We start from the raw sequence: 13,415 nt of genomic DNA on the forward strand, positions 1-13,415 counted from the left end.
GTGTGTTTAAGGTGTGAACGGGTTGGGGGGAGGGGGGCGTGAAGGGATTTTTTTTGTTTGCGTGAGGGATTTTAGTTTTTGCTTTAAGGGTGACTAAATGCAAAATAGGTACTGCCAAAGTCGAGCAGTCTTGTTTTCTCGTGGTATCTTTTGAAGGCATTTTAAAATTCGAATAGCCCGGGAATGTTGCCCTAACCACAATTGAATTATCTGAATACTTAGACCTTTAAAAATCTCTTGCTCTAGAAATTGAATTCAGTGCAAAAAATGCTTCCTCGCAGTCCTCGCAGAATTGCAGAATAAAAGATCACGCCGAAATAGTCTCAAACAGCCAAAGAATCTTGAGAACGGAAACCGTTCGGAGAAATAGAGATCAAGTTGATTTTCCTGAGTGTTCGGAGAAATAGTCACTACGTTTAAAAAAAAATCAACCTGTCTGTTGATTTCAGGTGTCAGCGGTGGACTTCAGTTATAATATCTTTTTTCCAAGCTTTTGTTTTTCATTTGTATATTTTTTTTACCATGTAGATCTAGAGGTCTTTCAAATTTATACCTACCCCCAATAACATTTTTAAATTTTGCAGTCACTTTAAACTTATAGTGTTTTTTTTATTGCTTTTTAAAAAGTTATTGAGTATTGAGACTGAAAATTATAATACTATTGTAGCCTACTACTTGAAGTTCTAACTCTGTACTATGATATGATACATAATGTATACATGTAAAAAAATGTTTTTTCGAAATTTATAATTCTACACAGGCTGGAAATTTAAGATCCTTTCAACTTTACATTTAACGAAGAATTGTTTGTAAACAATGTAGATATGTAGGAAGATTATTGGCCTACACTGTATTTTTTTGGCTTAAATACATAAGAAACATTTTTTCCTCTAGAAAATTATCAACTCTAGTTTTAAATAGTGATGAGCATTGAAAGGAAAAGAAAGCAAATGATGCATGGCCACTAATGGTTGTGCAGCCATTGTAAGAATTGTCATACGCAATGCTGGTCAGCAATGTTAATGTAATTTTGATGATTCATCATTTTTATTTTTATGAAGACCAGAGAGGAAATAGCCCCAGTTGAAAGCACAGGATAATAAAATCAGTAACTGCATTTATATAACAAAGATCCATGTACCATGTAGCATCTGTAGTCTAGTGGTTAGATTACCGGACTCATAATTGTGAGGTTGTCACGAGCCTTATGCTGATGTTGTGTTTTTGGGAAAGGCACTTTAAGCAAACTTTCCTCACTTCACCCAGGTGAGAATGGGTACGTGATAATAGTAGACAGCGAAAGATTTTGTCAGTATGTTAATTAGTGTTTTAGCGCCTATATAAAAAAATGGCAGCTTGCGCTGAATGCTCCCCAGGAAGTTGAGATTGTTTCAGAATGCTATCAGGTTTGCTGGGGTAATAATATAGATTATAAAGCGCTTAGAGCTTGCTGTTAAGCGGGAATTTGCACTCTGTAAAAATGCTATCTAATATTATAATAATAATAATAGTAATAATAATGATAATAATAATAATGATAATAATTATAATAATAATGATAATAATAGTAATAATAATAATAATACCATATATATGTTGTTACACTTAATGATGAGCTACTTATCTTAGTTCAGTGTCAAGTCGTAAGGTATGAAAAGAGCTATCATCAGCTTCTTTTCATAGTATGTTTTATGAGCTGACATCAAGATCATGTTTGATATGCCTTCTGTATGAACTCATAAATTATTCATCCTACTTTTATTGAGGCTGTCCTAATTTCTAATTTCTAGTCAGTTGAATAAGACTGCGACCCCATTATCATATCAGTGAGCAGGACTGTCTGTGCTGTGTTAATGGTTTGCAAGAGCTTGTAGACCATGGGGTTTGACAAAGTTTTGATCTGGATTTCTATCATTTTTGTAATATTTTTATTAGCTTGTATGCTTTATGAAAGAAGTTGCATGTTCACATGCTTTTGCGAGTAATTTTTTTTTAGGGTATGCCCACAGATTCCCCTTTCGTTGTTACTAGATCTATAATTTTTTGCCTTGAAAGCTACATGTAGCATGCTCCATTCGAGTGGCAGTAATGGTAGGAGAGTGAACTATTAAGTTTCTGTCATTACCATTTTATATTGACATTATTCTCATCAACTCACTTCAGTTTAGGATTGAACGTTTGTGGTTTAGATGAGCGAAAATGTGTATACACTGTACGCTGTGACTTTTATGTGAGTCGGGAATTATGGATTACCATGAAGCAGTCTTTTTTATAGCATGTCTCATATGTGTTTCTTTTTGCTGTCTATTTTACTTTCTGATTCTCAAATAAAAAATGTTCAAAGGTTTTCTTCTGGTCTAAAGGTTTGTATAGTTGTTCAGAGAAAAATGATTGTAGGAAGTCTTCGGTTTGTATTAAAGAATAGGAAGCCCTTTTCCGTGGTTTCATAGTATAGTAGAGAATTTTTTAGCTCATCAGCTGCCTTGAAAGAAGTGAGAATGTGTAGGCTTGACTTAGGTCATCACTCTGACAATTCTGTTTCAGCACGACTTCTTGGCTTGGTTTGATTCCTTTTTGCGGATTTAATCATTTTACTGATAGGGCAAAATTGCTCCACCATGCTTTTTCCCATTACTTTTATTATGCTAGACGTCGAGGTGCTTGAAGGTCAGAATACTATTTTAATAAGACTTACTGACAGCAGTTAAGTTTACTGTATGGCAGGAATGTGATCACGAACAGAAGTGGTTTGATTTTTGTAGAAGGTTGCAGTAGTAATTATGCTTTGTCTTTTGCCTTTTGATTCCTTAAGAAGCATAGGCCATAATGATAATATGTGGAATAGTTTCATGTTAGACAGATGTGAGAGTGTATTACACGAGGCAGTGTTATGTGAGGTGGTTTTATCAGCCAGCAGATAAAATCAAATCAGTTTGTCATTTCCAGTGGAGCACTGTCCTGAATGGATTGCAAAGTTATTATTAATCTGTCATTTGGAGACTTGACTCAACAGTTGCTGTGTGTGAAATAAGTTTCATCTTTCAATATTTCTCAGAGCAAGAAGGTGTTGTTGTACTGAAGAGAAATTAACCTTTGTTAGTCGTTGTTTGTGGAGGTTACTGTGGAAGAGTTCTATCGCGTGAGTGTGCATTATTGGCTCATTCACTGGTTTGTTTTCTGTAGGTTGCAGTAGTAATTTTGGTTTGTCTTTTTCCTTTTAGTTCCCTAAGAAGCATTGGCCATCAACAATTTTTGTCTAAAAATTAAAATGTCTGTCCTGTGCAGTTTTCTCCTGTTGATCTTGCTAAAGGGCTGCGTTTCCTCTTTTTGTTCGACCACACCTAGTTATCGGTTTCTCTTCTTCTTGGCTTCTCTTCCTCTCGTCATCCATCGTAAGCTGCCATGAGTCTTCAGAACTGGCATTTGGGTTGAGGTTTCTGATTATTATTTTGTAGCACATGTTTTTCTTACTAGTTGGGTTGCATACTAAAAAAACTTTCTTCTTTTCTTATGGGATACTATGCTTATGACTGCTATCTAGGAGAGATAATTGTAGTGGTACTGGGGAAGGAATAAAGTGGTTATGATACTATGAAAGGAATAAAGGGAAAAGCTTTTAAGTCTTCCCAAAAATGGCAATATAAACAATTATAAATTGTGATTTCATGCTATTGTTGTTAAGAAATGAGAAGACAGACCAAAGCATAGATGTCCTCAAACATCTGTTCAGCGTTTTCGTTCTGGGGATAGGGAAAAAAGAAGAGGAAGAAAAACGTCATCATATAAATATGTGAGGCAGCGCGGTGGAATCAGGCTCTCGTCAATATTTGGGCTTATAGAGTTATTGGTATCGTCTAAAAGCTTGTTCACTAGTCTTTATTTGGATGGAAAAAAGTATCTATTTATCTTGAATACAAGTCGAGATATTTGTGAATGGAGGAGGTCTGGGTTACCTGTTTTTAGAGGTAAAATTAGTGAGAAAATGTCCGACCAAAGATTAGTTATTTCCTTAGCTTAACAGTCCGTGGTAACTGAAAATTTACATTTTGGTGTCTTTAATCAACGTTTTTAATAAAAATCCACACAGAAATTAGTTCTTTAATGGGCTTGAAAGGTGTTGAGCCAAAAAACAAAAAATTGATAAAAATTCGCAAACCTGCGGAAAAATGCACGTTTTTTCACTTTGAATATTTTGACGAGAGCCTGATTCCACCGCGCTGCTCACATATGTGAAATACTTCACAAACATAACTTCATCCCCCCTGGGCAGGGCTACTGACTGAAGTGTCTTTCCCAAAGGAGGGATATTAACGTGTTCTTATGCACAGTAGAATTGTCAATGGGCTGATTTATCAATGCCATTCTCATACTGTGCCGGAACATCATAGGGGGAACTGCTGCTTTTTCTTTCCTCATCCTTAGTATCATCATTTTTCCTCTACTTCTTCTGTATGTTTGTCTTTCTCTTGTGAACTGCTATTTCTGTGGTACCTTAGTAGTCGAAGCAGACTTTGTGCTGTTGAGGCTAGAGAGGTGAGCAGAGTAAGCCTGATTCCCTGTTTGGACTTCTCTGTTGGCATCCACCCCTTAGTGCTCATAAAACTTTATGCAGCTGCGAGCGGAGTGCCGTAAAACCTTACTAAAACAAAAAAAATCCCATAACTTCTGAAATTTTTCCCCCCAGGTTGTGGGGGCAATGATGACTCCGCAAAATATTGCTTCGGTTCTGGAGATCCTGGTGAGTGATCGACGGACAAGAATTGGATTGCTGTCTCTAGCCAGCTTGTGGCTGTTCCGGTATGCCTTTTACTCGTGGAGAAAGTCTGCCTCTATGAGGAGGTTAGATCAAAAGCATTCAAAAAGACGTCAGTTGGCTCAAAAGAGGAAAGATATTGTCCGAGAAAACTTCTCAAAGGTTGGTATTCTTCCGTCACTTCTTTTCACCCTCTGCCTACTCACCCTGGTTCATATTCCTTTGCTACCTGGATTTGGTCTTTCTGTTCTCTAACTCTAACCCCTGTCCCCTCCCCCACCCCCCTTCCCTCTCACCCCTATCTCTTCCTCTCCCCCTTCGCCTCCCCTCCCCCCTCCCCATTGTTTCTTTTGCGTTCTAGTTTATGTGTCTGTGAAGCTTCAGGGAACTTTCTTAAACATATTCTTCTTAGTCATCACTTGAACATTATTTCATTTTCTTTTGATCTTCCTCTTCTTCCTCTTAGTGTACACCTTAACCATGCCTCCTCTCAATTTGTACTTGCTCCTTGCCAAATCTGTTTTGAAATCTCCCCCCCCCCCCGGGGCAGTGCCACTGACTGTAGTGTCTTTAGGCCATTCCCAAAGGGGGGACATTTCTCGTTGAAGCACAGTAGAATTGTAAATGGGCTGATTCATGTCACGCCCATTACTGTGCCTGATCTAAAACAGGGAACTGCTGCTTTTTCTTTCCTAATCCTTACTATTGTCATTTTCCTCTACTTCTTTTGTATGTTTGTCACTCTTGTGACCTGCTATTTCCGGGATGCCTTGATTGTTGAAGCAGACCTGGTGCTTTTGAAGCTAGAGAGGTGAGCAGAGTAAGTCTGATTCCCTGTAAAGACTTTCTGTTGACACCCACCCCTTGGCGGTCATATGACCTTATGCAGTTGCGAGCGTCGTAAAACCCTCTACTATAATAATAATGTTTTGAACTCTTATTCTTTTCTCCATTCCAAGTTCTCCACCCCCTCAGTTATAATGTTGCAGTATATTTGTATCTTTTGTGTGAATTTTTTTTTTCATATTTAAAAAAATTAATTCCTTACGACATTTATGAGCCTTTGAATAAAGGGAAAGCAATATAACATTGTCTGGTACCGTCATAGATTGAAGACCTATATGCTACTGTGCGGGTCATAGATTGAAGACCTATATGCTACTGTGCGGGTCATAGATTGAAGACCTATATGCTACTGTGCGGGTCATAGATTGAAGACCTATATGCTACTGTGCGGTCACTTTCTATGAAGATTTCTTTGTACTTTGTTACATCCCTGTGAAGTTTTACAGCTGGTTGAAGCAGCCTACTTTTAGCTTCCAGTCGAACCTGCCTTAAATGCCGCTGCCTAGTGTACCTGTCCAACACACTCACCTATACAAACAATTACTCCTCCCCCCGCCCTTCCTGTTGCATTTTTTTTCTATAATATAATGAGACTGTCTAAGCCATCCACCTGTCTAAAACGCCCACTTTTTTCTTTGACAATAAGTGGCCGTCTTGTCTCTAGTTGGCAAGCAACTTTCAGTTGGAAAAAAAAAAGTTTTTAAATACTTCTCTGTGGGTGGTTGATGGGTGCTCTGGTGTGGTTTGCTCCTTCTTTCCTATAAAAAATCGATCATCTCTATCTCCCCTGCTTCTTTTTTGTGTTTGTTACTCTCTTGTAACACCTATAATCTTCGGCACTCTTATGACCTTATTGTGTTGCAAGTGCCGTAAAACTTTTACTATAACTAAATACTTCTCTTCAAAGCTTCAAGATTTTCAATTTGATATACCTTTAATCACACTAGATTAAAGGAACCCTAATTTATGTGTATGTAAAATTGAATCTTTTATTTCCTCAGACTAGATCAGCAGAGAACATCGCTAACAGGTCGGCCGAATCCCTCCTGGCAGATCTAAAGAATGGAAAACTGAGTGCACTTGAAGTACTTCATGCTTTCCAGCGAAAGGTTTGTGTTCTGAAAGAGTCTAGTTGAGTGACTCACACATAACTGAAAGAATGAATAAATGTTCCATTTTGTCTGCTCTTTATGCATTTCTTTTTGCAAAATGTTCTTCCATAGTGCTAAAAGGTAAATGTTGAGACTGTCTAAGCCATCCACCTGTCTAAAACAAACACTTTTTTCTTTGACAATAAGTGGCCGTCTTGTCTCTAGTTGGCAAGCAACCTTCAGCAACTAGATGAACTTTGGAAAAAGTAGTTTTTAAATGCTTGTCTGTGGGTGGTTGGCGGGTGCACAACTTTTAGTCTCATTTCAGTGTCAAACATGCTTGCTGTTTAAGTTCATTCCAGTATGGTTTGCAAATTTAAAAAACAACAACAACAAAACAAACAAAAAATGTTCCATGATGTCCTGATACTTGCATAATCTTTTATCCTTAACAACAAGACAAAACTCTTCTGTTTCAGTCATTGATTTTCCTGGGCTTTGAAAAAAAAAGGGGGGGGGGGGGGTGTTGGAGGAGGGGTGTAACGTTTAAAGAAAGTAATGTTAACTTGAGGAATGGTTGTGAAATAAACCCCAAGTGTTTGTTCTTTTTGTGACTCAATTATCAGTCGAATGTTTCTTGTTACTCTTATTTCTATGGCAAAGCTGCTCTTCAACACCACTCTTACTCAACTCTCTACTCAAGTTATAATTTTTTACCATTCCTCTAATTTCTCTTTTGTAAGGCTCTTACTCTTCCACACTCTGTGGGTGGTTGGCAGGTGCTCTGGTGTAGTTTGCTCCTTCTCTCCTATCAAACATCTATCGTCCTGATCTCTCTTCCTTCTTTTTTTGTGTTTGTTACTCTCTTGTAGCACCTCTAATCTTCTGACGCTCATATGACCTTATGCAGTTGCGAGCGCAGTAAAACTCTTACTAAAACTAAACTTCCACACTCTGGTTGCAAGAACTTAAAAAGCTGATTGTGGTGATATTTATCTTGTTGTGTCTCTGTTCACTCATTGTCTCGTCGTCACTGAGTTTGTGAGTGTCGCTCAGTGTGTCCTGTCGTTGTGCTGTGTCCGGTGTCCGCTCAACTCCGTGTGTTATCGTCAGTCGCTGTCTACCCACTCGAACTAGTTGCATGTCTTTTTGTTTATTAAAACCAAGTTTAACTCAAACTAGTTGGATGTCCTTTTGTTTAATAAAGCCAAGTTTAGAAATATGGTTCGTCCGTCTTATTTTATGACATGACACTAGTATGTGGCAAAATCTCACCGTTAGTATGTTTTTGTTCCAGGCCTTTGAAGTGAACGAAAAGATCAACTGTATCACAGAACCATTACCTGAAGCAGAGGTAGTTCATAAAGAATTAAAGAAACTTTTCTGTCTCTTCTTCTTCTGATTTTGTTTTGCCTGTTGTCTGACCCCACAGCTGCCTCAGTCTCCAAATTATGGGAGATTGGTGGGTGCTCTGGTGTGGTCTGCTCCTCCTTTCCTATCAAGCATCTATCGTCCTTATCTCCCCTTCTTCTTTTTTATGTTTGTTACTTTCTTGTAACACCTCCAATTTTCAGGCGCTCATATGACTTTTAATTAGTTTTTATACATTTTTTTCCTCAGCTGTCTTGACTCTTCTTTCTTTGTCATAAATCATTTTCTTTCACCTTACAGAGTTCAAAGACAAAGAAGTCTCTTTAATCATTGTTTTATTTATTCCCCAAAGCTGCTTATTTAATTCCATGAGAATGCTGGATAGTTTTTGTTGTATGCAGCTTTGTAGCAGAGAAATGACAGCAAAAAATGAAATGAAATTTGTTTTTAAAATCCAGGAGCTTAGGAGATAGAAACTATCTGTGCTACTGACTGAAGTGTCTTTAGGCCATTTCCAAAGGGGGGATATTAAAATGTTCTGATGCACTGTAGAATTGTAAATGGGCTGATTTATCAATGTCATGCTCATACTGTGCCAGAACAACATAGGAGGAACTGCTGCTGTTTCTTTCCCTCATCCTTACTCTCATCATTTTTCCACTACTTCTTTTGTATGTTGCGAGCGCCGTAAAATCTTACTAAAACAAACAAATATTTTTGCTGTTGATATTCTGTTGTTTTTGTGGATTCTTTAATGCAGAGGGTTTTGTTTTTGGTCTAGTGCTGTGACGTGGGTGGGCAGTTAGAGGGTGCCTCTGAGAGGACCTCTTCTTTTCTCTCCATGAGCTGCTTTTGTCTGTTTATTTTGCTTTTTCCACACACTTAACCCTGTCCGTACGCCCTGGGGTCATTTTGTACCCCAGGGGTTGTATTCTTCACAATTTAGAATACTTCTAGTGCGAAGATCTCTTTGAAACTTTTAATATTTCTCAAAAAATCATTTTCACAGACTGCTATGCAAAGTGTACGAATCGGATTAACGAGTAAATTTCCTCTTTGGAAAGTGGTGGCACAGAGTTCCCCTTGTGGTATGGATATGATAGTAAAACACGACGTACGGTTAGGGTTAATAACAGCTCATAATTTCCTTCTCTTTAATCAAACTAGACTGAGGTGATATTTGCAGGTACTCTTCATCTGTTGTCTTTTCCCCAAGAATGTTTATTTTTTCAAACAGGAAAGAGCAAAGGAACTGGATCAAAAGGCTGACAAAAGTGGTCTTCTCTTTGGTATACCTGTTAGTGTGAAGGAAAGCGTGAATATAAAGGTGGGTGAATTTTTCGTATTTCTCTTTCTTTTCTCATGAAAAATTGGCACAAATGGTGAATGATAAACTTTTACATTTGCCTTAAAACTATGGAAAGTTTATTTGTATCGTATCAAAGGGTTATATTTACACTATGTAAGGAATCTTGAAAGTTTTAAATATGTGAGGCAGCGTGGTGGAATCAGGCTCTCGTTAAAATAATTAAAGTGAAGAAACTAGCATTTTTCCGCAGGTTTGTGAATTTTTATCAAATTTTTGTTTTTTGGCTCAACACCTTTCATTCCCATTAAAGAACTCATTTCTTTTTGGATTTTTCTGAAAAACGGCATAAAAAATGTAAATTTTCAGTTACCACGGACTCTTAAGCTAAGGAAATAGTTAAATAACTAATCTTTGGTGGCCATTTTCTCACTACTTTTACCTCTGAAAACAAGTGGCCCCCACCTCCTTCTTTCACAAATATCTCGACTTATATTCAAGATAAATGGGTACTTTGTTCATCCGAATAAAGAAAAGTGAACAAGCTATAAGATGAGACCAATGACTCTACATGCCAAAAAATTGACGAGAGCCTGATTCTACCACACTGACTCACATATGTTTTTTTGAAATTCTGGCAAAGAATTTTACTGTATTATTCAAGCAAAATAATTTTTATCAGATCTATTTTAACTAAAATTTAGAGTTTTCACAAATACTGTGTAAAACTATTTCCATTCATTTTTTATTTGCTTTGTGTTTACTTGAAATAAGATAGAAATGTTCCGTTTATGGAGAGCATTTTCCCTGTATGGCATAGGCATCATATATTTTTTTTGTGCATAGCTCTTATTTTGTCACTTTTATGACCTAATTGTTTTAAAACTCTCATTAAAACTTTACTTCTGTTTATTCACAGGGCTAGTTTACGACTTTCTTCTGTTTATTCACAGTTCTAGTTGTGGGTGGTTGGCGGGTGGTTGCTCTGGTGTGGTTTGCTTCTTCTTTCCTATCAAACATCTATTGTCCTTATTTCCGCCTCCTTCTTTTTCATGTTTGTTACTCTCTTGTAACACCTCTAATCTTCTGGCGCTCATATGACCTTATATGCAGTTGCGAGCGCCGAAAAACCTCTACTAAAATACAAAAAAATAGTTCTAGTTACAGACTTTCTTCTGTTTATTCACAGTTCTAGTTACACTTTCTCTTGTTTATTCACAGTTCTAAGTACAGACTTTCTTCTGTTTATTCACAGGGCTAGTTACACACTTTCTCCTGTTTATTGACAGTTCTAGTTACAGACTTTCTTCTGTTTATTCACAGTTCTAGTTATAGACTTTCTTCTGTTTATTCACAGGGCTATGACTGCACAGCTGGACTGGAAGCTTTCATCGATGAAATTGTGGATGAAGATGCTGTGACTGTTCAGGTTAGATCTTACGTTGATGAAGAACCAACTTTAGGCTGGTGTCTGTACGCGGTGCAGTGGTTTGGAGCTTTGCTGTTGTGCTCTACAGACCTGAGTTTGATTCCCAAATAGGGAGAAAATATCTATTGAAGATCTCGGTCTTTCTGCCGGGATATTGCATCCCTCTCTTTCAGTCCAGGAATTTGCCCTGACAGGCAGGTTTGGAAGCCGGCCTCCTAAATGATTTAAATTGTGTCGATAAAGGAGTAAAAATCATCTGATCTATTTTACCATCATTAGCTACATGTTTTGAAGTCAACTCGGCAGTAGTTTTAGGGGGTGTCATTCCGCTGAACCATTGTCTGTACCAGTTTGTGAGAGCAGTAGATTTTAGGGTGTCATTTTGATGGCTGATAAATAAGACCCTTAACACTTTGCCATCACAAGGCTGGTATATAGTACTCGTAAAAACTCTTGCTATCAAAGGCAAAGACATTTCGTGGAAAATCCAAAGAAACTGGGTGGTAAAATTGCCGATCGGCGAGATGAGACGGCAAAGTGTTGAGCGAGTGTCATAAAACTATTAATAGCATAATGATGGTATTTTGCCTTGTCTGTATAAGTGGAAAAAATATGTTGCCAACTCATTTCTCGTTTTCAAACCCTTGCTAAGGCAGTACGTCAGTTTATTTCTCATTCTCAAACCTTTGCTAAGGCTCATCTGCAGGTTCTCAATTAAAAACAAAACAAAAGAAGGAGTCATCGTACGGACGGACGGACGGACAGACAGACAGACAGACAGACAGACAAAACAGATAGAGTAATGAAGGATCAGTTCCACATCTGCTAAACACCATAGTTCTATTTACGTGTTTTATCAGTTGATTGTTTATAGTGTGCTGATATAAGCTGACTTAGGAATAGTTTCAGATATAATCAACTTACCTAGAGCAAGGTGAAAAGTCGCCACCTGGAGACATGACATGACAACAATAATGATAAAGAAAAATTCGACAGAACCAATAAGAAAGCCCCAAGATCTCAGGATATGAATTTACTAGAATTGATTAAATGTATAACACCACAAGTATAAAAAAGATAAAAAGCATTATAAACGACCCGACACACCCCATTTCCACGTAAGTTGTCAGATCACGCAGTGGCAGATATGTACCTCTAAAAACAAATAAAGAAAGATATAAACGAATTTTATTGCCATCTAGCATAAGGCTATTGTCAGAATAAGCATCAATGTGTATTGCTCTTTAGAGTATGTATCTATAACATAACTCCAAAGGTCAAAGGTAATTGAATTCCTGCATGTGGTTAAATGATGCATCTTGTGTGATATGTACATTTTGTCGGCTTTACTTCTCTTTTCATAATAAATTTTAATGATGGTAATATATAATTCAAGTTTTTATGTATACCTGCATTTGTTTTTACGGTCCTACAGCCACGAAAAATTATTTCCCTCTGGGATAATAAAGTATGATCTTAGCTTATCTTATTTTATCTTATAACTTCATAATAATGACCTTTGACACTTGCTTATGCAACTAGGCTAGACTAAAAAGAAGAAAATGATTTGACCCAATGTGCCTCTTCCATGATCATGAAATTTTTCCCAGTTAGATGTATATTCATTTTGGAGGTATTTTTAAAACATAACACAGTTTTAGACAGGCTTGAATGAAAGGACATGTGAATGTGACTTGAACGTGGAACAGCTGAAAGATTGAATTAATTTACTTTATTCTTATCTGGTTTCTTTCCTGAGATGCTTCTTGTATTGTTAGTTTTTCGCTTCTCCCCTCTCTCTACTCCCTCTCCGTCCTCTCCCTCCCTTCCCTCCCTTGTTCCTTTCCTTCTCCTCTCTCTCTCTCTCTCTCTTTCTCTCTCTCTTTCTCTCTCTCTTTCTCTCTCTATCCCTCTCTCTCTCTCTTTCTGCCTCTCTTACCCTCCCTCCCCCCTACACTCCTCTCTTCTCCTTGACTCACCCTCTTTCTCTTTTCTCCCCTGCCTTTCATGCTGTTTTCCATGAATTGATGTATCAATAAATCCTTTCAAGTTACTTTTGGAAAAACTTTTACACATATTTCAGGTGTCTTAATTAAATTGATAAACATAAAATACAAATATTATTTTGACTGTGTGTATGTGTACACACCTAAACAAATGGGTAACAGGGAAAGATCAGGGAAACATAGCTTTTTTGAGAGCATCCGAGCAAAGGAATGAATGGAGAACCATGATCGCCGATGTCTGTCGCAGATCTGGCACTGGATGATGATGGTGTACGTGTACCAGTGATTAGATATAAATGAGGAAGTGTGGTTTATTTTGAGAAGGCGTGAAACGTTTCTAAATGGATTATCATCTTTCATTTTCAGGCTGTTAAGCGCCATGGAGGTGTTCCTTTTGTGCGAACAAATGTTCCGCAGTCATTGTTCAGGTAACGCTCAAGTTACTTTTATGTGTATTTCTTGAGTATTTCTTTCATAAGCTTTTAGCCTTATTTTTATTATAGTTGTTCTGTGCCTACGTCTGTATGGAAATAGTGTGTGTGTGTGTGTGCGTGTGCGCGTGCGCGTGCGCGTGCGCGTGCGCGTGCGCGTGCGCGTGCGCGTGTGCGTGTGC

The 13,415-nt window shown here is 37.7% G+C and overlaps 1 protein-coding gene across 1 annotated transcript in view; it reads left to right on the forward strand.

Moving 5' to 3' along the window:
* Positions 1-13,415, forward strand: part of LOC101845879 (vitamin D3 hydroxylase-associated protein) — a gene marked incomplete at both ends in the record, with an annotated part of 31,435 nt that overhangs the window by 1,121 nt on the left and 16,899 nt on the right. The window contains 6 exon segments of the mRNA XM_005108127.2: positions 4,685-4,915; positions 6,601-6,708; positions 7,988-8,044; positions 9,299-9,388; positions 10,725-10,796; positions 13,169-13,230. Of these exon segments, the coding sequence (XP_005108184.2) occupies positions 4,697-4,915; positions 6,601-6,708; positions 7,988-8,044; positions 9,299-9,388; positions 10,725-10,796; positions 13,169-13,230 (608 nt within the window).

Source organism: Aplysia californica, unplaced genomic scaffold, assembly GCF_000002075.1.
Source record: "Aplysia californica isolate F4 #8 unplaced genomic scaffold, AplCal3.0 scaffold00662, whole genome shotgun sequence".
Taxonomy (NCBI): domain Eukaryota; kingdom Metazoa; phylum Mollusca; class Gastropoda; order Aplysiida; family Aplysiidae; genus Aplysia; species Aplysia californica.